Source organism: Cebus imitator, unplaced genomic scaffold (genome assembly GCF_001604975.1).
Source record: "Cebus imitator isolate Cc_AM_T3 unplaced genomic scaffold, Cebus_imitator-1.0 Scaffold94, whole genome shotgun sequence".
Lineage (NCBI taxonomy): Eukaryota > Metazoa > Chordata > Mammalia > Primates > Cebidae > Cebus > Cebus imitator.
The window spans coordinates 6,415,729-6,440,570 of NW_016107409.1; the positions used below are offsets into that span (position 1 = coordinate 6,415,729).

Sequence of the window (24,842 nt, forward strand, 5' to 3'; positions counted from 1 at the left end):
AGAAGAATCAAATGTATAGAAAATGCAAGGTCGTTAGAGCTGCCCAGGGCTTCATTCAGGCAAAGATCTTGAGAGTCTTGCCAGAGACCTGCTGAGTAAATCTAGCTCTGGTTCCGCTGTCCCAGATTCCCTGCCCTCCTCCAACTGCATAATCAAGTCACCCCACCTCCCAACCTCCCTTGAACTATTCTGCTATTTTCTTCACCTTAGTTTTCTCACTATAACCCACACATGGTATAAGGTTGAACGAAGACATTTATTTGTAAAACCAATTCTCAATGGAGGAGAGATCGTATCCATAGAAAGTAAACCAGCGATCATTCAGAGGGCCACATGCACACATTAGCGAAACCAAGGGAAAAACCAAAAAGACAGCACTGCTGCGGACGACCCGCGTGGCTACTAATCCTGCCAACAGAAAAGCAAAATGTCCTTTCCGCTTGAGAACACGGATGCACCAAGATGTCCTGTGAGAAGGCAATTCGGTCTGACATCCGCGATGAAGTGATCAGGGAACAAGTAGGGGAGTGTTTTTTTCTATTCCGTGTGGCCTGCTTGCTTCCTGCAGAAACTGGCTGACGGCGTCTGTGGTCCTCCCCCCTCCAGTGGGAGGGAGGTGGTGTTAAATCCCTGGCCTTCTCACATGCCCATCCTTATGCTCTGAATGATCTGAAAGATAGCTGAAAGAGGAAAACACAACAGCTCAGACACCAGACTGCACACAGCTGGAAACCCAGCCCATAGTGAGCCCGGCTTCTGCAGACCCCTGGGCCCTGACGTGTTAGCTCACAGTTGATTAAATATTTCCTAACAAGGAGTTAAGTTAACAAGAGGTCAGTGAACTTCTTTAAAAAGGCAGCCTCACTCAGTCGGCTGATGGATGCCTCAGGGATTTATAGATAACTCCTGCTAATTCCACCAGCGGTTAAGGCCAGAAATCCCTCAGGCACTGAGAAGAGATTTGGCCCCCTTCCCCAGCAAAGTTCTGGGGCTGCCTGGGAGAGGGATATGGGCTTTCGTGCAGAAACTGCACTCATTAAACAGGTCAGCGAGTCCGCCTTTTCGAAATGGCTGTGACCTGTAAAACAATCAGCCCTGCGCAGCGAAGGCAGACCAGGTGCTCCCAGCAGCCTATGGCGCCTGGCCTCTGGCTGCCCAGAACCCTCCAGGTGTGTGTCTTCCGGCTGCTTGGAACTCTCTGAAAGGCAGCTGTCTCTCAGGGAGAGCAGCGCTGATTTATTCAGGGCCGAATCTTTAATAACTGGGGTTGTCAAGGGGGTAGGTAGCCTGTAAACCCGCAGAGAATCCTGGGGCCCTTGCCCATGTGGATTAGAGCTGGTTAGATAGCTTCAGCCTGGTTCCAGCTCTTGGCTTTCAAATGTGTCCCAGGAGAGGAAGATCCTAACTTCTTTTTCACATCTTTTCCAGTGAGCAACCTTGGTCAGTGTTGACAAAAATAATGGTAACGATGAGAGCAACTACCATGTACTGAATTTTTTTTTTTTTCGAAGGAAGGTGGGTATCATCTCATCTAACCATGTGTAAACACAGAATAAACAGTGAGCTCTCAGGGGTCTTATATCTTCTCGCCTTCATAAAGTCATCCTGGAATACATCCAGGACCCACAATAAAACAGAGTTATCCAGACCCCTAGGACACAAGGCATTGAGCGTTTCATCACCTGGCATCAGTGAGCACATCCTATGTGTGAGACACTGCGCTTCGAGGACACAAAGAGTCATGATGCACAGAACCTTGGAAAATTGTTCTTGGACAGCTGGGTTTTAAGGGTAGACAAACATGAATGCATTTTTTGGCCTTCTTCCTCCTAAAAAACACTGTACCCATCATCACAACCTTTCTAAATTGGAAATACTAACGTATTTCAATGCTAACTTTTCATGAGCGTTCAGTGTCACCATAATGAAAACCAGTAATTGATGAGGCAGTGCTGTGATCTGGCTTCGGAGGAGGCTGCGTTTGAGCTGACACTGAAAGGCTTCTGGTAGGCTGCACTTCCGGGCTCTCGTTTCTGCTTCTGATCATTTTCTGGGTTTCTTTCTGCTCATCTCTGGCCACATCTCTGGAATTACTACATCAGTCTGCAGTGGGCCCTCTGCTATTATTTTTCTGCTGTAGACTAAGCTGCAAACAGAAGCTGTTAGAATTTTGTGTCAAATCAGAGTCAGTTGGCTCCATATGAGTGTCAGGGACTTATCTGTGGATACGGTGAAGGCGCTGGTTCAACAACTTGTGATATTTAATTCTGGATGTCCTCAGATGTTTTCTTAGCTCAGTTTGGGTTCCTGGGTGGGTTCTGACAGGGCAGTTGCTAGATGGAAGAGAAAGTACCCTACAACAATTGATAAGCTTGCATAAATATCTGATGTTCCTTTCCTCACCACCAAGGCTGACAAGGTGTAAAAATGAAATAAACATTCTGTGTTCTGGCTCAATAGGAATGCCAGGAGGCAGCTGTATATTCAGCATTAGGAAAAAAAAATTTACATCTATCATGCCTCTCGTTCTTGGGATCAGGGAACTATCACAAATCTTGACAAACAAGTTGACTTTAGAGCAGAAAGTTAGGATCAGATCAAATTGGGTTGAATATCTTCTCTTTGCTGAAGAGCTGTGTGACTGGACAAATAATTAACCTCTTTGAGGCTGCTTCCTGTTCTGTAAAATAAGGATGATGCCCCTTGCAGGGCTTTCATAGGGATTAAGCCATATGACATATAGGAAGGGTCCTCACACATAGGGGACTCCATGCCTGCTGACCACTGCTATCATCACCGTTACTACAGCAACTGCTGCCTCCCCACATCCGAGCATGCGGACCGGCGCTCAGCACTATCTGCCACCCACAAAGTTGTGAACTTTGGGAAATTACTACACAGTTCTGAGCCCTGCTTTTCTCTACCTGTAAAACTGTGGATAAGAAGTACCTCAAAGGATGGCGAGGAATAAATACGATGACATAAGTATATGCTCAAAAATATTACTTTTCACTTACTCTTGCCCTTAGACAAAAAATTATCAGCAGGGTGTAAGTCAACAGATAGGAAACCATCTGTGTCTTAGTCCATGTACCACCCATATTAAGTTAATTCATGACTTCAAAAGTTCTAGGTAATGATAAGAAATCATGCAGTTCTTTTTAAGGAACTGTTACAAATCTCTCTAAAGAATCTAAGACGTAGTTTGCATGTCTCAGAACAGCAACACTTATATTAAAACAACTTGCCTGGCCAGGCGCGGTGGCTCAGACCTGTAATCCCAGCACTTTGGGAGGCTGAGGGGGGCAGATCACCTGAGGTCAGGAGTTCGAGACCAACCTGACCAACATGGAGAAACCCCATCTCTACTAAAAATACAAAATTAGCCGGGCATGGTGGTACATGCCTATAAACCCAGCTACTCGGGAGGCTGAGGCAGGTGAATCGCTTGAACCTAGGAGGCAGAGGTTTGGTGAGCCGAGATAGCGCCACTGCACTCCGGCCTGGGCAACAAAAGCAAAACTCCATCTCAAAAAACAACAACAAAAAAAGCCTAAAAACCCAAAAAAACCCAACTTAAATAGTTCTTTGAGTTTGCTTTAAAAACTGAGGATCATTTCTGATCATAATTGAATCCATGAATTAACATGTAAGAGTCCAATGGTCCTTAACATGTTCACAGATGAACCTTCTGTGAGACACTACTTTGAATAAAGTCTATTTTTAAGTTCACCATTTACCTCCACAAGATAATAGAGAGATGGTTGTGTTTATTATTTTTTTCAGTTGTATCAATGTCTTTTAGAAAACTTACACATCTTATGCTAATTATATTAACTGTAATTCTGTGTGCCTGCCAATACTGACCTGGAGAGTAACCTCGGCCTTCCAAATGCTGACTTTCCGAGGTGGCAAACGGGAAAGGAGCCAGCAGTGAGTTCAAAAGAGGGAAAGGAAGCGGGGAGTCTAGACCCTGACAAGTTAATAACTTAACAGTGGGTGAACAAAGCTGAGAAAACAGCAGAGCAGGCTGCAGGAGAGGAACTGTGGGCAGGCGAGACAGCAGGAAGGAGAGATGCCAAGAAAGGGAGGGACAGCAGGCATTCCAGGGCAGGCGATCAGGGCGTGGGCAGGTCACAGAGGTTCAGAAAAGTCCAGGTGAGAGCAGGAGCTACCAGACCCATGAGGCCTCTGCATCCTCCTACCTGTTACTTGGCCCTTGGTAACCTTAGATGATCCCATTTCTCTTTTTTCAACCTCCCCCTTTCAAAGAGGTCCTTAGGCTTTAACATGCCAGGAGCACTCCCACTGCGAAATCAAACAAACTGGCATAATTATCTACCATCTTGCATGTAGACGCAAAATACCACAGTCCTCCCTGACACCTCCAATGGATAACCAAGACCTGTGGATTTTACCTGGAAATCTGAGTGCACATCCCCATCGATGGGGCCCTCTCTTCCTCTTCACAACCATTTCTGAAGAGCTGTCTACACTCACTTTCTGCCCTCCCTTACCTGCTATTCTCACCTCAATCCACCTCATTCTAGCTTCTGCTCTTTTCCCTCCATGGACTGTCTTTTGCTAAAGTCACAAACGACCTTTGAGTCACTTAGTGTAACAGGCGTTCTTCCACCTTCTCTTGCCTTACCCCGACTCGCCCCCGCTGGGCACTTGCTCCTGGAAGCTCTCTTCCCTTGGCCTCTGTGAAACCATGATCTTCTAGGTTCTAGTTTTCCTCCTTCTCTTGGCTCTTTCCTCTAAGCTTACTTTCGAGGAAGCAATCCACTTGATCATTAAACACGGGTGTTGACATTCTGCAATGAGCATCGCTGCAGCCTTTTTTCTCGTTACATTCCTTCTCCTTAGGCGATGCCTCCTGACCCACAGTCTGAATTGCCACCTAGCTGTTAATGATGCACAGATGTGTATCTCCAGCCCTGACTTCTCTGAGCTCCAGCACGCCTTCTACCATCTAGTTGATATCTACACCTGGGTGGCTCAGAGGTACCTCGGACTCAACAGGACCTTCTCATGATCTTGTCCCATTGCTAAAACTGGCATAATTATCTACCATCTTGCATGTAGACGCAAAATACCACAGTCCTCCCTGACACCTCCAATGGATAACCAAGACCTGTGGATTTTACCTGGAAATCTTGTGATTATGCACCCTTCTTTCCATTCGTCAGAAGCCACCCTAGTCCAAGTTATCATCATCCTCCCCCAGACCCCAATGAGGCCCTCCCACTGCTCTACTCTTGCTCTTTTTCCATCCATTCTCCATATTGTAGCTAGAATTATCCTTTCAACATAAACAAGTAATATATTGTCACTCCTGTGTTTACTGCACATCAAAAGCTTCCCATTGCCCAATCCCTGATGAGGCCACCATGACCTGCACTCCTGGCCCCTGTCCACTTGTCAGACTCACCTTATATCACTCTGCTCCTTGCTTGGGTGCTCCCTCATGTTTTCCAAAGCTCCATGCTCTCACCACATGGCTTTTACACATGCCACTCTTTCTGCCTGAAATACTTCAATACTACCCTATTCCCTAGTTTCCTTCATCACCCAAAAGTTAACATCTTCAGAGAAGCCATCTTTGATCACCTGGAGCAGAGGCTCTCGGACTTGAGCATGCATCACAGTCTTGTGGTGACAGGTTAAAACACAAATGCTGGACACCTTCCCCCGTACCCTGGAGATTCTAATCTACTGGGTCTGGGATAAGGGACTGAGAATCTGTGTTTCTAACAAGTTCACAGGGGATGTTGAGATGCTGGTCCAGTGACCACACTTTGAGAACACCAGCCCTTTGCATTATGTGCTTTCATGGCCCCATGTGCCTCTCCTTTAAACAGTTTCATGGCTGAAATTGTCCAGTTTCATGGCTGAATTGAAAGTGTTTTGGTGTGATGACTTGATTAACTCATCTTTCTTTGCCATTAGACTATAAACTCCAGGATAACAGGACCAGATATGGCACAAAGTAGATCCTCTGTAAATGTGACTGAATTACTGAAAGGCGAATAATTGCAAAGAGCACAGAGGAAAATACATTTTTAAAAACCTCAAATGATTACTTTGCAAACCAAAAGAGTCAGCATCAAATGGCTGCCTTTAGATCCAAATGTCTCTAAAGCTCAGTCTTTGAAGGGGAAGTACAAGACCATAAGCCCCTAAAGGCCTGAGAAGGGGCCACCCCAACCCACTCTCACCCTAGAGACTGACCCTCCCCAGTTAAGAGGGAGTGCCAGAAGGACACAGGGATGACATAACAAGTGCGTCCCATAAGAAAGTGTCAGAAAGCTGGAACATTGTCAGCCAACAGGAGGCTTCCTAAAGCCACTTTTATTGACAATAAATTGATGATAAAAGAGAGAAAAGGAGTTGCTGAGAAGAGAGATTAAGAGAGACCAGAAGGAAGATATCCTTTAGGAGAAGAAGACAACCTAGAAATCATATAATTTTGATTATTTTTCATTAAAGAAAACGAGAATGATCAAAGAGCTGATAGAAAGCGAAGTGGAGTACCTCTGAGAAACACGCTGAAATGTCAGGAGACAAGACATTGCAAGGCAGATCATTAAATTCTCTAAAAGAATCAGCACAAAGGGAGTCAAAAGTACGATACCATTTTCTGGTGGCTTCTCTAGAGATGGAGAAGAGGGAAAAAAGAGAGATGCCAAAGACAGGCGAGGGCAACAAGGCGCTATTAAAACCCAGATGTTATTAGCAAAGAATGTAAAGCGTTCTATCAGAAACTTGCTTTGAGAGAGCCTCTACACAATCCCAAATGCCCCCAGGGCACAAGGGATGCCATAGGTCACCTTGAGGGAGCGATGATCTGATGACATGTCTTCTCCAGGTTGTGCATCTCAGATCCCGAGGATGGAACTCCAGGGCAGATGAATGGCCTTAGTCTTTCCTCCAGGGCTGGCCAGTTCCACAAACATTCCACTTGCTGGTCTTGGGGGGTGACTCCCTCTGGATGTCACAGTTTTGAGAAAGTTCTGGCAATCTCCAGGAAAGGCCAGTTTATGTGGTTGACCTGCAAATATGGTGAATTCAAGTCTGTTCTGGAGCAAGTGTCCAGGGGAGTGAGTGGGGGCACTGGTGGCCCAACCAAGAAGCAGTCTGTGGCTGGGTCAAGTCTGTCTCCATCTGGGAGCAAGTCCCAGGATGGCTGCACATCAGGAACCTCTGGAAAACACACCTTTTCTGGCAGGAAAAACAGGGGATGTTTTAGCAGAAGTTTTTAAACACATAGTCATATGCTAAAGGCCTAAATTGGTGGAAAACTTTTGCTCCATAGAACTTTTAGGGAAACGGTAAGAGAGAGGGAACGCAGAGTAATGGAAAACAGATAGGTTTTAAAGTCTGAGAGAACTAGGTTTGGGGACTAGCTCTCTCACTTTTTAGCTATGGGACATTGGCCAATTTCCTCTATGAGCCTCAGTTTCATGATCTGGAAAAGTAAGTGTAACAGCATCTTTGCAGAGACTGTGTGACAGAGAAGATGTATGTGTAGGGTCTGGCACTACAAGAAGTCAGTCCTCAAGAAACAGTAGCCAAAATAGTTGTACGAATAGATCTTGCTCACCCCCACGGGCTAGTTTATAGAGAATTCTTTCCAGACATAGAGAAATTCCAGCTATCCCTGCAGAGGTGACCCCACTGATTCTGTGGTTTACAAACCATATCCTCTACCTATCCGGGGGGGCGCTGGTCTCGGCTCAGGCAGGTTCCTAAATATCTCAGTGCAGCGCTCACCCACTATAAGTCTTCTCACCATTACAAAGCAAGGCTGCCAAAATGGGAAAAATTTTATTTCTTCCCTCGTAGGCATTCAGAGCTTTGGTGAGGACCTTCCCAGGGAGGTGGAGAGGAGGAAAGGCAGTGTGAGCAGAACCGTAAACATAATTACAAGAACAGCAAACACTTATAAAGCCAATACTGTGATTCCACTGGACATTCCACATGTATTGCCTCAGTTAGTCCTCGGGATGAATAATCCTGAGGGTCCCAGGAGTTAGGAACCAGTACCATCCTCTTTTAGGAATGGAAGAGCTTAGGCTTCAGGTGGGTATAAGTATCTTAGACAAGGCTACACAGCTAGTAGATGGCTTCAAATCCACAAAGTCTGGCCCTGAAGTTGCAGCTCTTAGCAACCATGTAATTTTCCCCCCTGGAATGTGCACATGAGAATGTGGTAGCTTTCACCCGATACACCCCAAAATACAGATCTTCCTCAAATTTTGTGTTCCTGAAAGATTTCAGAGAGCAGCTAACAGTTCACAAAGCAACATTTCTTAGTTGTTGCAAAAGGCTCCATTCTGAAGTCTCCTCAACCTTTGGGCTCAAAGACAGTTTGCCACAAAACTGGTGGCCACATAGGGAGTGTGCAGAGGGCAGCGAAAAGAGTGGCTCTTTAGCTTCCCGTATGTCCCTGACGTGTGTGACTTGTACTTTGCTTCTTCCACACCATCCTTAACAGAAGAGCCAGTCCTCTTCTGTTTGGGGAAAGTTTGGGTGTGGCCTTTCCAGAAATGGAGAGGCCTCCAGCACATTCATACAGGGAGAAAGCTGGGCCATCCAAAACACAAGGCTGGGAGAACGGGAGGATTCAGGCTCTGCCAACGACATCTTAGAGAATCACTTCTTCACATCTGTTCTGAAGAGGCTGTCCTAAAAAAGGACCTGTCTGGGACATGATCTCTCTCCCCCACACATCACCCCACAGCAGGCAGATGCCCTGGAGAATTAGGAGGAAAGTACAGCCTATTAACTGACAGAGGAAAGAAATGTCCCTGCCCAGAAACGGCAGAGCGACTCCCAATGGATGGTGCCTGAGAAACCTCACAGGCTCTTTGTTGAAAGGCATTAACTCTGCAGTATGAGAAGCCAGTTCTGGGGCCAGGCACAATTTCCTATTTGATGGGCAAAGAGGGTCCAGATGTGTGCTCCCTTCTGGGGATGAGAAAGTCATAATATCCAGCAACATAGGGAGGTATGCTGTATACACACACACACACACACACACACACACACACACACACACAAACACGCATGCATATACATGCATATACATACACACATATGAACACACTAACACATACATACACATTCACAAATACACACATGGAAACATAAACACACAAAAAACCCATGTATACAAACACACACGCAAATGCAAACAGAAACATACACGCACAAGCTTCACTTCAACCAGAACAGCTGCTCTTTCATTTGTTTCCCTCTAAGATTTTAACAAAGTTCCGCTGCTTTAAAAAAAGACTGAAAACCAATAGTCTAGATTTTTTTTAAAAAACATTTTTTTCTGATTATAAAAGTAATGTATGCTCTTTGACAAACTTGAAAACTACAGGAAACAGTGAGGAAAATAACAGTCACTAGCTAATCCTGTTACTCTAGAGATTTCCCTTTGATGGGGGATAAATGTTTGTCAGTTTCAAGAATAGCCAGGCTTTGGTCACCATTAAAATTCTCATAATCTCTAATTAGGAAATGAATATCAGGGTTGGCCAGTGAAAGAGAAATAAAATTGAAATTAGGAATACATGAGGGAGAACTAGTCTGAGGGAGGGAACTGGGACATGGCTGGTATTTAAGAGTTTCCCTCTGAGAGTCAAAGGATGTTGGGAATTAGATGGTGACTCCATTGATGCTACTTGAAACTATCATTGAGGCATTAGGACACAGAGAAATACAAGCACATTGCAAGGAGTGCCGTCTCAGATTGCTGCATCCTGTCAATGTAGAGTATTGCACCCAGAGCTCAGAAAAGGTAAATAATACAAGAAACATGTATAGGCTGACTCTAAACAAAATTGTCAGAACGGGTAGCATATTAAGGAAAAGTCCTCATTTCACCAAGTCCAGGAGGCATTCTGGCCAAAGAGGAAAGCTGGAATGCTGAAGACAGCTGTCTTGTGAATACTGGAGCAATCACCTTATAAAAAGTTTAGGCTAAGGATAGCAAAGATGAGGACGTGGCCCTGCCAGCCATACCGTGTTCAGGACAGACATTACCAATCGACTGCAGCCCACTTTCCCACTCAGTGCAGGTATAGCCTGAGAGTCCTTCTCAGTAAGGCTCATACAAGAGCTGGGGAAAAAAGGGAAAGAAAACACCCGGGGCGAGGGCTCTGGACACAAATAGCAGTGACTAGGTCCATGAATGGGCTGGGGAAGCATGTCAAGTCTGCAAGTGCCTTGAGAAGATAGCAGTGGACCTATCTGTGTGACAGTATCTTTGTGGGGAACAGTCTGAGACAGACATTCCAGCTAAGGCTCGCCTCTGAGTCTTGAGATAAAAGCAAGCATTCTTCAGAAGCTTTCAAACAACTCTCCAAAGAGGCAGGTTTCAAAACCTGGGACTGGCAGAGCCAGGATGAGCTGCTTATCTGGAAAGAGGCCCCACTGCCTGCAGAAATAGAAGATAATGCTTTTATTAAAAGAGGAGAGAAAAAAAGGGCAAAGTCTCTTATGAGGGCACTGAGATCCTTTAGCCTCAGATGTGGATCTGGATCCTAGGAGATCAAAGTAGAGACAAATCCAACCATTTAAACAGGCTCAAGCAAAACAATCCCAGGCTTAGGTTTGACAAGACGTTTCTGGCCTATTTGGGATAATAATCTGAGCAGATCCATAACAGGTATTGATTAAGAAATGAGTTTTTTGATTTCTTACATAATCTATATATTCATAAGGCTGTCTGGGTACGGTGGCTCATGCCTGTAATCCCAGCACTTTGGGAGGCCAAAAAGGGCGAATCACTTGAAGCCAGGGGTTTGAGACCAGCCTCGACAACAGGGTGAAACCCTGTCTCTACTAAAAATACAGAAATTAGCTGGGTGTGGTGGCACATGCCTGTAATCCCAGCTACTCGGGAGGCTGAGACAGGAGAATTGCTTAAACCAGGGAGGCGGAGGCTGCAGTGAGCTGAAATGGCACCACTGCACTCCAGCCTGGGCAACACTGAGACTCTGTCTAAAAAACAAAACAAAACAAAAAAGCTGGTTATCAAATTAAACAAAATGAAACAGGATACAGCCCTGAGATGTTCTAATTGGATAATAGCATGTCCCAGAAGCATATACTGTTCCCAAAGCTTTTGTATCTCATAAAGATAACTTCTACAGCAAAAGACTGGTGGATTGCAGTTGCTTTAAGGAAATGAAACTCACATTTTTTTTTCCTGATATTCAACTTAAAGGACTAACTGCTGTTCATTGATTGTGGTCTGCAGGTTGGTGATCCTTCTCCCTGTGTGGGGAAGACTTGATGCTTTATCATGTGGAAAACAGTCTCATGCACCTGAAGTGTTACCACTTATGTCGCTCCCACTCATCCTTGGAGTGAAGAGGCAGGGCCCATGGCTTGCTGATAGATTAAGATCAATGTGAGAGGCTGAGCGTGCAACTGAATGTGCAGCCTGGAAGGGTGAAAGGCGCGTGGAAGTTGAAGTGTCCCACAGTAAACCGATAGTCCCGTGGTGCCACTGTTCCCCATGAGGGCTATAAGGACATAGGTGGTGGTGACGGTAGCTGCAGGCTTTGAGCTTGCTGTGGGCCTGCACCTAGATCCCTAGAGCCAAGGTGTCCTCAATGCCAGGACACCTTGGGAGGGCTGCTCATTGTCTCCATTTTCTTGATAAGGGAATCAATACCAAGAGTAAATACCTTGGCTGACAAAAGTGAATCTAGGCTCTGAACTGACATCTGGCAGATTCTAAAACTATCCTCCCCTTGGAGGCCTCCTGTTCTATGAGTGCCAGTTGGTCAGTTTTCAAAGCAGTCCGTTGCCTAAGAGAACTTTTGCAATCATGCAAAGTAGAAATTCGCTTATTCTGAAGAGTGTGTATTTAGATAACCTCCCCAAACTCCCTTTCTCCAGGGCAATGTATTAGAGATTACCACCAAGTGCCTAAGAAAGAACAGGGCTGGGCTGCGCTTGGATCTGGGGGGTGTGGGGCAGCCCCGGGAGGTCAATTGCTACTATCTGGCTTCCCAGTAAGGGGTGGCACTCCCTGGGTGTGTGTTTATGCCAGGGGTCTCTGGGTGCCTGGACTGAGTCCTCCCACTACTCTCCAGTCCTCATTCCTTCCTTGTTACTATCTTACTCTTGTCAGGATGGCAGGCATGAAAGGCCCATGTAGAGGAGGAGGAAGCCACAGGAGAGAAGCTGAGAAACAGGAGGCAAGTGATGGCAGGGACCCATGCCTCTCTATAAGAAAGGGGTCCTGTAGCTTTTTACAGGCTTGTTAACCTGGTTTTTCACATAAAATGGAGAAACGGTGACTAATAAGTGAGCATAGAAATGGCAACTTTTTTTTTTTTTTTTTTAACCAGTTCTAACCCTTTCCCAGAAGACAGCCAGAAAAACAGATAAAATGTGCATTCGTTACTGTCTGCCTGACCTCAATATTTATTTACCCTAGGTACACTGGCACTATTTCTAAAAAGAGCACTTTGCCCAACCAATCATCAAGGAGAAAAGTGGGTTAATAGAGTGAGGTAATGAAAGCAAGTGAGACTTTCAAGAGATTCCCATCAATGATCAACATCTTTATTAATATTAGAAGATTATGCACGTTTTTCTTTAGCATCTGTATAAAAACACACAAAGTAAGAGTAACCAACCACATGAATGCAAAGAAAGCCCATATGACCTCCAAGGTCCCACTGGAACTTGGTGAAATGGAACTTGAGCCTGGCATAGGGGTGTATCTTGTTTAAAGGAGAGCTAATAGAAAGGAACAGGAAAAGGGTCCATCTGTCTGCAGAGGTGTGGAGATCCTACAAGACACTCCAGTGCATTTGGCCTGAGTGTTGCAGGCCAGGGCAGGTGTGTGGGTACAGGTGTGCATGCTGCAGACAGCCAGGCAGATGTGAGATGTAGAGGATTTTCCTATTTCAGATTGCAAAGCTGGAACAGCGGTGAGACAGACCACCGACGAGGACCTCAACTATCCTAGCACCTACCAGAAAACTCATTATTTAAAGCAAAGCAGCTGACAAATGGGGCTAGGCTTGAGGACTGCATATTCTTTTACATGTAGAGAAAAGGTGAGTAGGCACTCATGGCCTGTGACCCTAAAAAGGGAGACACTCGAGGGAATAGTCGGCTCTGCAAGATGAAATGAATCGTGACTAATCCCAGAGAGGTGGCAACAGGGACGGGGCTAAAGAAGCTATTGTTTCCCATGACATGTTCTGTTTAGAAAAGAACGTGTACAAAGATAGAAGGAAGGGCACAGTACCAAGGACAAGCTGAGAAGGGTGACACATTTCTGTGAGAACCGTGCCCGACTTGAGCTGAGGCTTGCAAAACAATTGCTAAAGTTGGCAAGAAAAAAACGGGTGGTGGTGAATTATTTTTAGTTGTGATTAAAAGAGGGATGAGGCCCATTGCTTAGGGATCATGATGGCACGTTAACAGAGGACAGAGAAAGTAAGACAGCTCAACTCGTGTTCCATGTCTAACCTCTCCATAGAAGCAAAATGGCTTTATCACTAGAAAGTTTTAAATCGGCATCATTAAAACATCCCTGGGCACTAAGGGCAGGGGCTATGGTATGGCAATAAGAGTGGGTCCTCTCAGGCCCTTTCATTCAGATCTCCAGGCTCTGCAGTCTCACATCCCATGGCCCTGCACAAGCCTCCAGAGAGGCGGAGCTACCACACTTAATCCCTGGGACACCACTGGAGTCCGGAGAGTTCCAAAAGATGCTTGTTAGCAAATGTCTCAATTTACCCAAGAGGGAAAGACACAGGTCCTGCGGTATGGGCTGGTAAGCCAGGCAAAAGTTTAGGTCATATGATGGTTTTTTAAGCCCTTCAAAAAGGAAGAGAAGGATTTTGAGAGTTGGCATGGATTTGAGAAAAATAAGCCAGGCCAATGATCCTACTGGCTTTTTTGCTTATAGGCGGCCCAGCGGGGTAGATTGGAGAAAACCACAGTTATTGTGTGACTTGAAGCCTAGATATATCTTTATCTACTTAGACCCTTGGCAATACAGGTGGCATGGTCACTGGGCTCAGAGATGCCTGAGATTAGGCTTTGGCCATTCTGAGCACCTTATATTCTTGAGCCCAGCACACTCTCTGAAGCCACCCTGCCACTGCCACATAGTGCTCCCATGCAGAGTCACCTTCATCGCACCCTTGGTCTGGCTGTTTGTTCTTCAAGGCTCCGCTCAAACAGCACCCCCACTTGGAAACTTTCTCTTCTGCGGAGGATGATTTAGAAGTTCCTTATCGATGCTGGCCAAGCACCCTGTACATTCTGCTGTCACTATCGCAGCATGCTTCCCCTGGGCTACAACTGACAGCTTCCTTATCTGCTTCTCCCAATGCCTGCAAGCACCCAAACAGGATTGTATTTCCAAAGCCCGGCACAGCGCCAGACACAGAGGGGACCCTCAAGACACAATGATCGTCTCAATGAGTTTTGCTTAGAGGTTCAAAGTCAATCTGAAAGAGGTTGTCTCTAATTGTGTTCTGTGGGTTTCTTCAAGTCTGGACTTTTACCAGTGACTTGGAAGAATAATATACTTTCAGAGACCATAACGCTGGAAAAAAAGGGTAAGTAGATCAGAGGCTCAAAGTTCAAGATCTGACAGTCTACAGACTGGTCATACAGCCTGAAAACATAGCTAACTTTTTTGTGCAGGTTTATTATCTGGATTTTCCTGTGGCATGCTAAAGGCACAGTTTTGTTTGTTTGTTTTTATTTTGTTCTTGGTTGAAAATCAGAGACAGATTATCTGAGGCAATGCATCACAGATGAATATGTAGGTACTGATGGAAATGCTGCATTAATGTGTCATATTCATTGCAATTTTGCACAGTGCTTGGACTTATGCATTACTAATGAAGGACAATACATGAATATATCATGTAATGTCACTGACCATATTGTATATTATAATGTAATATCAGTAAGCCATTTATTGTACATGTTCATCTATGTTTCTGAACTTTATGGACATTACATAAAAAGATAAATGATAACCAATAATAAAATTTTAATAAAAGTAACCATTCTGCTTTGAGAATAAAAAAAGAAATGTCATAAAGTTTTATATTAGGTCTCAAAAAAGGCCAACCAGATATCTACAGTATGAGAAATATCTAGCTGCATCCATCCATCCATCCATCCATCCATCCATCCATCCATCCTGAGCACTAACTATATGCTAAATACTAAGCTAGGATCTACACATTTAATGGAAAATAAACACTGCCTCCCCTGAGCTTATATCCTGCTGGAGGGAATGAACATAAGAAAGTAATAACTCCAACTGCTGATGAGGGCCATAAGTAAAATAAAATAATGTGTGATAGAGACAGGAGATAATTTGAGGCAAAGGGGTATGTAGATGTGACTCTGAGGCTTGCAGGAAGTTTATGTGAGGAAGAGCTGGGTGGCACCTTGCTGGCCATCAGCTAGACACGAGTCAAGGATGTGCTGCAACTGTTAAAAAGTAACTGCAAGCCTGGGTCATATTAATAGAGGCAGAGTGGTGGGCGAGCAAAATCAAGGGCAGTGACAACCCTACTGCCTCTAACTGCCTCTGTGATGATCACACTGCTTCTAGACCACTTTCTGCAGTTGCAAATGCTATACTTTTTTTTTTTTTTTGAGAAGGATTTTCGCTCTCGTTGCCCAGGATGGAGTGCAATGGCGCGATCTCGGCTCACTGCAACTTCCGCCTCCCAGGTTCAAGCGATTCTCCTGCCTCAGTCTCCTGAGTAGCTGGGATTATAGGCATGCACCACCAAATGCTATACTTTAAGAAAGTCATTGAGCAGATCCAGAAGAGGAGTCTAGAAACCACGTCTTAGGAGGCAAGGTGGAGAGAACTAGGGAAGCTCAGTTTGCAGAAGGAGTCACCAGGCAGCCATCTTTAAAATATCTGATGATTCAAGGTGTTTAGAGGAGAAAGAGTCCATTCTGTGTTATCCTTAGGAGGAGGGACATTTCTAATAGAATTCCAACTATATGGAAATGGAATAGGCTTTTTGAAGAAGTGAGCACCCCATCCTCAGAAGTATTCAAACAGAGATTGAGTAAACAGTTGTTTAAAAGATGTCCTAAAGGATATTTCTTTGGGAATAGAGTAGAACTGTGTTTCTTTGGGTGGAAGATTTTTCTCATCTTGGAATGTCAAATCATCTTTAAAATATTTGAACCACAAGCAACAATAATGCCAATTACTTTGGATCCCTCCTTCTAAGAGTTTTTGCTTCTTTGGAAGAGTGGTATCTTGAAGGTAAAAGGAACTGATCCATCTTAAAAATGCTTTTTTAAAAATTTTCATGATTTTCGGTTTGAATGCATGACCCATCTTTAGTCATGGACTTCTCTTGTCATTGGGGCAGAGGCTGTCTTGCTGGGAGGCCTAAGCCTGAGCAGAAAGATGTGGAAATCCTGCCTTCCTGCCCTCAGCAACAGTGAGATGATGGAGGGTGGGAATCCCTAACAGCATGCTGTGTAGTTAGAAGAGGTGACCTCCACTCACAAGGATTTCTGAGACCCAACATATGGGGACCAGGAACCACGTCAAGGATAGTTCAGCATGTAACTAGAAACAATGGCACAATGCTTCTGCTCATCTTCCCTGTGTGTGTGTGTACGTGTGTATCCACATGTGTGTAAGTAAAGCTCTCAACTTGCCACCTTACAGTATCGGGTGACCCATACCTTAAGGCTTGGGTCAAAGGCTCAGCTGTATCTAGGAGTTCTGCAGAACCTTCTTATAAGGCATAAGGCCTCTCCCTTTCTCTGGAATGTGGGTTTATCACAGGCAGACAGGTGTTTCACCTTCTGTTCTAATGCCCTTATAAGGTTATGTCTGCAAAGAAAGGCTTCACTGAGCTTTACAGTGTATATAGCCACATTAAGTACTCAGTTAATCATTTTATGATTAGGATTTGATAGTGTATCAATTCTGTCTCTACCTATATTTGGAATAGAAACTAAATCAAAACCCATTAAGATTAAGGCTCAAGGTAGTGGTAAACTTGAATCCCAGACCAATCTGTTTTTCATCTATTTACTTTGTGAAGAAAATGTGTGTTTTTCAAAGTCCAGTGGAGAACATGGGATGTAAGTTCAGTGAAACACCCATACCTGAGCCACAGACAACAAAAACAAACAGTGCCAACAGCCATGGTCCCACAGGATATTTCTCCTCTTGCGGCCTCTAAAAGGGAATGGGAAAAAGAAAGATTAGATCCATTGATTCAGTAAACATTTTTTTGAGTATCGCTAGGCATTGTGCTAGGTGCTGGTGATTCTACTGTGAATGGGACAGACTTAGTCTCAATCCCTATTTATAGATGAATAAAGTCCATTAAGAGGATTCAGATAGGTTTGTAAAAATTCATCAATAACCTTATTAACATCCCTGTAACTCAGTGAACTTGGTGGTCTCTAATATTCTGGGGACAGAGATGGTGTGAATACATAAACCAGTATGGTGATTTAGGGACCAAAATGATATTAATAATAACTTTCCGTCTGTTGAAGGTATGCTCTGTGCCAGGCACAATACTAGGCAGTCTGCATTCATTATTTCTGGCAAGTATTATTATTCCCATTTTGGAGTTGAGAAACTGAAGCTCAAACTTTGTTAACTTGAGCAAGAGCTGGGATTCAAATTTAGGTCTGCCTCATTACAAAGCCTGGGTGTTTTCCATTAATAGATTCAATATTTCGTTTCTGCATCTGTGAATTCCAAGCAAGATCAGAGAGCACAGATATTTTTTCAAGACCTTTTATATACCCCTAAATTAGGAAGTCAGTACAGTGGAAATCCTTAGAACAATAGAAGCACCACAGCAATTGTGAATCGTTACAAGCGAAGCAGCAATTTTATAATAAAGCTCCTAAGCCTTAACGAAGCTTGCACTTGGGAGAGGTTTCTGAATTCTATGGGAAGCAGAAGGGAACTCTCAAACCTGTGTGAAAAAAGCCCTACAGACCTCCTGCTCTTTTCAGACCAAAAGCACAAACATAATAAGATCTTCCCTCCATAACACCTCTAGGTAGTGCAGGTAGGGCTTGGTCCTTAAACCCAAATCAATCAGAACAACAATTTTTTTCTGAGAGATGCATCAGAAAAGAAGTGAATTTCTCAAATAGAAAAGGAGAGTGAAAAAAAAAAACCCAAAGAACTCTAATTATTTTCTGATTCACTAGAAAAGTGGGCTGCATTCAATGTAAGTTAAAAAAATTCACATGCAACACACACAAAGAAAAACATGTTGGTAGGGTGGAATGTTCACAAATATTGATTGTGGTTGAAATCACAAAACCCAATTCCAGATTTCAATTAAATGTTGTTGACATTTAAAAATTATATTCAACATTGTAAAATATGGGCTAAAAAATATGTTCATATCCATACAAATAAGACAGCTTGACATTCAGAGCGAAGGTATGTAATAATGTTTCAAAAAAAAAAACGAGTGGTTCTATAATCAAGGATGTAAGTTTTTGAATTGTTGAACAAGTTTTAGTAATGTTTCTAACAAAAACTTCTTTAAAAAGGATAATCTTCCCTTGATTTTCACTGTAGCTGCTTTCCTAGAAAAATGTATCATAAATTAAAACTGCAAAACCTATGATGTATTTATATGTAAAATTAAGTTCTAGGCTCATGTAAATAAAAATTGGCTTCTCATCTAAAAAAGGAATCATAGATAAGACAACAGTTCTTCTTTAGTTTTCAGCTTACCAAAGCTACCTCCTCTTTGACTTCACTTGGGTCCACTTGTCACTTGTATGGCCATGTACTTTTTCTTGATAGCATCTGTCACAGTTTGTAGGTCTATATTTATTCCTGTGACAATGTGTTTAATATCTGTCTCTCTATGAGACTGTAGACCCCACAAGGGCAGGGGATATGTCTTGCTCATGTACCAATGTATAGAAATGCCTGGCACAGAGCTTAAACACAGGAGATAATAAACGTTCATTGAAGAACAAATAAACATACAAGTTTCATTAAATATGATTTCTTAGGTTATACAGAGTAAACACAGGTTCTAGGAAGGATATTGTCTTTTTATTAATACTTCCTAATTGGCGTAAGATTGTCCCTGTATCTCTCCTACATGAGAAATATGAGTTAAAGTGTCAGTGGCAGGTAGACTCTGACTAAGGATTAAGACATTCACTTCTCTGTCCTTCACTACACCTGTATCTACCACCACTTACCTGCTGGCAAGTCACGCTACAGAGGAATCGGTGGCTACTCTTGATCAAACGAGGACAAAATCAGTCTTAAATAATTGCATAAGATAACTGTGCCATTCTTTGGCCTTTAAGGCCAGGCCAAGTTCAGATCAAGTAAACAACACCTATAAAGCTACCTGAACAAAGTGTGACATTCGCCCTTCCCCACCCTCTTCCGCTACCTTCCCAGGAACTTGTCACAGCTGCCCAGAAACCAGCTCTGTTGCTGTTTGGCCACTAATGCTATATAAAAAAATTCATTTTATCTATATTTCCAGCAAAGCTAATAAGTGAATTCAGGAGCCTGTAAATGAATTATTTGCCCAGGACAGATACCAAATGGAGTCCTTTAATTTTCATATGCAGAAAAACAGATGATCAGCATGCAGAGCTTAAATCATACAACACAAAAACCTTTTGGATGACATTTTCCAGGGAATCAACATTATTTGGGGACTTTGGCTGATCATAGTACCCACATATCTTTTTTTGACAGCTTGGGTGACTACTTTTTAGAAGGGGTGCCCAGCACAATCCCATGTGACAATTCACATAAACCTGACTCTATGGCTGGAAAAGGTGGGGAAAAGTAGTAGCAACTCTGCAAATGCCATGGTTTACTCCAAACATGAGTCTGCTACTTCTTGAGGCTCCAAAAATGTCAGGGAATGGCTTTCCCTGTGATTAAGATACTGGTAGGGCAACTCAGAACTCTGAAATTTAAACTCCCCCTTCATTCTGGAGAAGTTACTACTGTAAAATCACAAAATGATGATTCAATTTCTCTGTTTCTTTTTCTTTTCTTTTTTTTTTTTTTTAAATGGAGTTTCGCTCTGTCACCCAGGCTAGAGTATGGTGGCACAATTTCGGCTGACTACAACCTCCACCTCCCGGGTTCAAGCGATTCTCATGCCTCAGCCTCCCGAGTAGCTGGGATTATAGGCAGCCGCCACCAGACCCAGCTATTTTTGTATTTTTAGTATTTTTGTATTTTTAGTAGAGACAGGGTTTCACCGTGTTGGCCAGGCTGGTTTCTAACTCCCGACCTCAGGTGATCCACTCGCCTCGGTCTCCCAACATGCTGGAATTAACAGGCATGAGCCACCAAGCCGGCCTCGTTTCTTGGGGTAGTCTGCTATCTGGGGGAATAATATTAATTTATCCCTAAGTGATTAATCATAAAATACTGAAGCATCTGCATACAATTAAAGGAGTTTATTTCTGAACAATTAGTCTGAATTTTCAGTTGGAATATATACATATGTTCCCATTTAATGAATTTCATCCTGAATCATGATCTTCTGCAAGTTACTTTAACAAAGTATAATCATATTTGACTTGTAATTGAGAAAATGAGATTTAGGATTTATCAAGTTTCTCTTTGAAACAAAATTTCATTTTTCTATTGGATAATGATCTATTTACAATAAAGTTAACCAAAATCCCCCCCAAACCAGTGGAAAGCATACATTTATTGTGGTTTGGTCTGGAAACATATTATTACAAATTTAGCCGGGCCATTCAAAAACTCTCATGGTGCAAGGCACTATGAGAGTTTTTGGGTGTCATCCTATGACATATCAGAACATGTTAAAATGCATTCATACTGTATGTTAAATATAATTTAAATGTAGCTCTGAACATTGAGTTGAATGGTAGATGACTGGTACCTTTTCTAGATATTTAAACAGTGTTTTCCCAAATTTTCCATTTTCTTCTCTTATTTTGGAGCCAATAATTTTTGTTTTGGGTCCCAAATATTTTCTAGTCTTCTTGAAGAACATGAGGTGGCAGACACTGAGTCTACAGAGCCCAATGGATAAAACAGCCTTGCAAATTAGTTCCTGTTTTCTTCTTACTTTTGTCATCAGATAAGTTGTCCACTGAGATCTGACATCTGAACTCTGGTTTTTTAGTTAATGAGAAAAAGCCACATGACTAGCTATTTTTCACTGTCAGTTAGCAGTGAAATTCTTCCTTGAGAAGGAAGAATTGATCTCTTACGGGTATAAAGCCCTGCATGCCCTAACATCAATTATAAGTTGTTTCTCAATGTCAATTTGGGCAGCTTGTTTTTTTTTTTTTTTTTCCCTGAGTAAAAATATCTAGGGAAAATAAATCGATGTGACAAAATTGTTCCACTTTGATGGCATCTGGCATTTTGCTGCCCGAATCACAACTAAATGAGAGAATTTTAAGGATTACTAAACCTAGAGCTGTGTATAAAGCTCTGAGTAGAGTTGAGTTTGATCCTAGAGTTTCTCCGCCATAATACTGCTTGGTTTTGCAAGAATTTTGGTGTGACGATTACAGATCTAGCTTTTTACTTAATCAAACCGGTATAATTTTTTGGCTAAAAGGAATTGCTTCATCAAATCTGTAAGCTTTCCCAGCCAAACTTCAAGCTTCAGCTAGATTTCCACTTAACTGTATGGGATAACAGATCGCAGGCGCCTTTGCTCATACACTTGGAGGCCAACTTTGCCAAACTACCCATGCGACTCATGTCTCTGAATGTCCAGTCACAGGCCTAGCATTTTCTGTTGAAGATAATCTCCTTTGCTAAAAGAAACCCCTGAGTGTAAGGTGCAGGCTTTACTTAAAAATCCAGTTACAAAGTTTCAATTTACAGTTCTAGGGACTCCAAAGCCTGGCCATAAACTGGTCTCTAAACTTACACCATCAGAATGAGTCTGAATTCACAGAGTGGGAAGAATAGCAATGCTGCCCTTAGACTTTAGCTTAGGGACTCAGGGAGGTCTCACTGGAAGAGAGAGGTAAAAGAGAAAAAGGAGGCTGGAGGGAATGTGGGCCCAAATATCACTCCCTACTTTGAGACCTTTCAACATCTCCAGGGAAACCCTCACAAAGGGGCTGGAAAGAAAACCTGATCCTGGTGCAAGTCTGTTGGGGAGGGAAGACCGGTGGAGTCTGGTAGGAGGAGATGACAAGTGACCTCCATTTAGCCATTGATTCAGTCAGTCAGTCATTCAACAAACGTTCTAGAACATACTAGGCTCCAGGCTTTGTGTCATTTAGTTGACTTAACTGGCCCCTAAGGATGAGGCGCTCCATCTTTCCCTGGGACAAGGCCCAGCTGTCTCCCGGGGGAAGTGGGGGCTCCTCTATGTCTCCCTGGTAGCCCAGGCGGCCACTCCCAGAGGGGCCACGACCAACCAGGGCCCTCTCCGCCCATGAGGACGACAAGTGGACCGCGCCGCCCAGAGCCCAGCTCTCAGCCCCCACTCTGCAGGACCCCGCAGAAGGGGCGGGCCGGGAGCCGGGAGGCCGGACCCTTCGCCGCTACCGCCCAGCCCGGCCCCGCCCCCACCCCCGCCCCACCCCGCCCGGCTGCCCGGTTGCCCGGCTGGGCCTGGCCGGGTTCGACCTCGCCTTACCAGAGTTTTGGCTACGTTCCCCCTCTGGGTGATGTTTTTGCTGTGCTTCTCGTTAGCCATCCGGATCCGCTGTTTGGCCACCATGGCTTGGCGCTCTGAAATGCTCCCACCTGCAAGGATCCCCCCGCGTTAGCCCCTGCGACAGGGCCGAGCGCGTCCCGCCAAGACCCCCGCGGCCCGCCCGGGCACTGCAGGTGGCAAGGCGCGGCCCCGAGCCCCGCGCACCCCGCTCCTCGAGCCCCTGCGAGCCGGCTCCAGAGAGAGGCCACAGCCCGGACGGAAGTAATCTCTCATCTCAGGAAACCCTCTCCGACTTCCTCGCCATCCTTCCGGTCCCCGCAGCTACCTACCCCGCGCGGCCACCGAGGCAGGCGCGGCCGCGCGTCCTCCCTCCCCGAGCGGCCGGAGCGCAGCGCGCAGAGCCGGGGCCCCGTAGTGTCTCGGTCCTGCAGCCGAACGCGGCGGGGCCGAAGGTTCGGGCGACCGCGGCGTTTGTGAGCGCGTAGGGGACAGGGGTGCGGCTCCTCCTGAGCTTGTGGGCCGGGGACCCACCCCAGGTCGGGGGAAGGGATGGGGGCGGCCGCGCCTCAGGCCAGGCCGCGAGGTCTCTCCTGCACCGCCGCCCCCTGGACGACGGCTGGACCCAAGGCGGCAGGCAGGGTCCTCAGAAGACAAGCAGAAAGGCCAGGACTGGGCCCGCGTTGCTGGGGGTTGGTCCACCAAACGAGCCTCCTCTTTAGGGAACTGGGGAAGGGCCTGCGCTGGGAGACCCCACGGCAGAACCTTTCGCGAGGGCTGCAAGGAGCGCCGCTTTGTAAAATAGAAAAGAGACACGAAGCGTGATCTCCCGAGGGTTGGGGATCCGGGCCATGAGGATGGAGTTGGGACAGGCCTTTTTGCCATGGCAGTTGTTGTAGGGGTTACATCGGAAGATGGGCCAGCGTCAGAGCGGAGCATGCAGGAAAGAGGAAGAGGCCTTGGACCTGCAGCCCAGGTCGGATTTGGTGGTTACTGCCTAAATCTGAAGCTTTGGCCTGCCTTGACTCCCCACCCACCCAAAGCAGCTTGGACCTCCCTCTAGCCACCCTTGTCCCGAGGGGTCTGAGTGTCTCCCAGACTAAACCCGGCATTTTTTGCGGTGGAAGGATCAAAATGGAAGCATTTACGCGCCTCTCGGACACTGGTATCAGGGCTCAATCTGTAGAGCAGCGCTCTACAGACTGCCTAGGGAGGCAGGGGTGGAAGGGGTTCAGTTCTTCACTTTTCTATATGCTGAACACAGTGGATTTAGCTCTTAGAGCTCAGAAGAGTGGAATGTCTTCCAGGACATTCGGCCTGGAAGATCTGGGGCAGTGGGAGGTGGGGATACAGGGTCAAGGTGAAGGCGAGCAGCAGCACCCTCAGCATGGGGAAGAAGAGCTGTGGCCTGAAGCCGGCTCTGGTCGATGCATCTCTAGGCCTTCTCTTGCAGCCGGGGGTGGCTGGGTTTCCAGGGAATTTTGTGAGTAAAATTTTCCCATGTCATTGGAGTGTTAAGGAGAGATCCTCTCTTTTGGGGACTTTCTCCAAGCAGGCCCCCCTTACTGCCCTGCAGGCTTCTTGTCACTAAGGCTTCAATAAAGGCCATTCTGGGGGCTGCTTGCTGTAACCCAGAAGACAGAATTACCTAGCGTCATTAGTAGGATCATTTTTTTTTTTTTTTTTCTATTCTACAGGGCCAATTAGTTTGAAACAAGCTTCCATGGCCTTTTAACTGTTAGCATCACCACCACTGTAACAGGGCCATAAACCCAGTCTGCCCCCCTCCAGTCCCATGCTTTTAATAACTGCTGGCTCTTTTGTAGGGGGTTGGATGGGGGGGAATTTCTACCTCAGTGACACCTGCTAAAACTGCCTGTCGTCTGAGGTCCAGAAGGTTCCTTTACCTGACTCACTCCTCTCAGACCACATCCAAATGCCAGGGCAGGAGACAGACCCAGGCCCTCACCAGGTGAGTAGAGGCCTGGCTCTGAGCGACATTAAGGAAAGATACAGTCGGACTGTTTTCCCTGTGGGTCTTCACATTCTCTGAGTACAGCTAAGAAGTGTTCTTAACTGAGAGAAGCCTCTTTTGAGGAAAAATTATTTCTTGACCCTTGACTCCTTTTTCTTGCTGTGCTTCACTTTTCTGAC

General features: G+C 45.0%; 1 protein-coding gene across 2 annotated transcripts; it reads right to left on the bottom strand.

The window, feature by feature from the left end:
- Window positions 1-237: 237 nt before the first annotated feature.
- SERP2 (stress associated endoplasmic reticulum protein family member 2) lies at window positions 238-23,025 on the bottom strand. Of its 2 annotated transcripts, none has more exons than XM_037741132.1 (3): window positions 22,671-22,982; window positions 17,164-17,236; window positions 238-680 (listed from the first exon to the last, which is right to left on the bottom strand). In XM_037741132.1, exons 1-3 carry the CDS (start codon window positions 22,752-22,754, stop codon window positions 640-642), a joined length of 198 nt encoding a protein of 65 aa, XP_037597060.1. In that variant the 5' UTR covers window positions 22,755-22,982; the 3' UTR covers window positions 238-639. The 2 variants fall into 2 exon arrangements, with proteins under 2 accessions (XP_037597060.1, XP_037597059.1); XM_037741131.1 differs by lacking the exon at window positions 238-680 and adding an exon at window positions 6,325-7,224 and having other exon boundaries at window positions 22,671-23,025.
- Between the last annotated feature and the right edge of the window lie 1,817 nt (window positions 23,026-24,842).

Excerpts from the sequence above, each read along its gene's own strand:
- SERP2 (XM_037741131.1), bottom strand. The coding sequence starts at position 22,754 with ATGGTGGCCAAACAGCGGATCCGGATGGCTAACGAGAAGCACAGCAAA. Across the intron at positions 17,237-22,670 it reads GGAACGTAGCCAAAACTCTG|AGGCCGCAAGAGGAGAAATA; the intron begins GTAAGGCGAGGT and ends ATTCCCTTTTAG. Across the intron at positions 7,225-17,163 it reads TTTTGTTGTCTGTGGCTCAG|AAAAGGTGTGTTTTCCAGAG; the intron begins GTATGGGTGTTT and ends TTTTCCTGCCAG.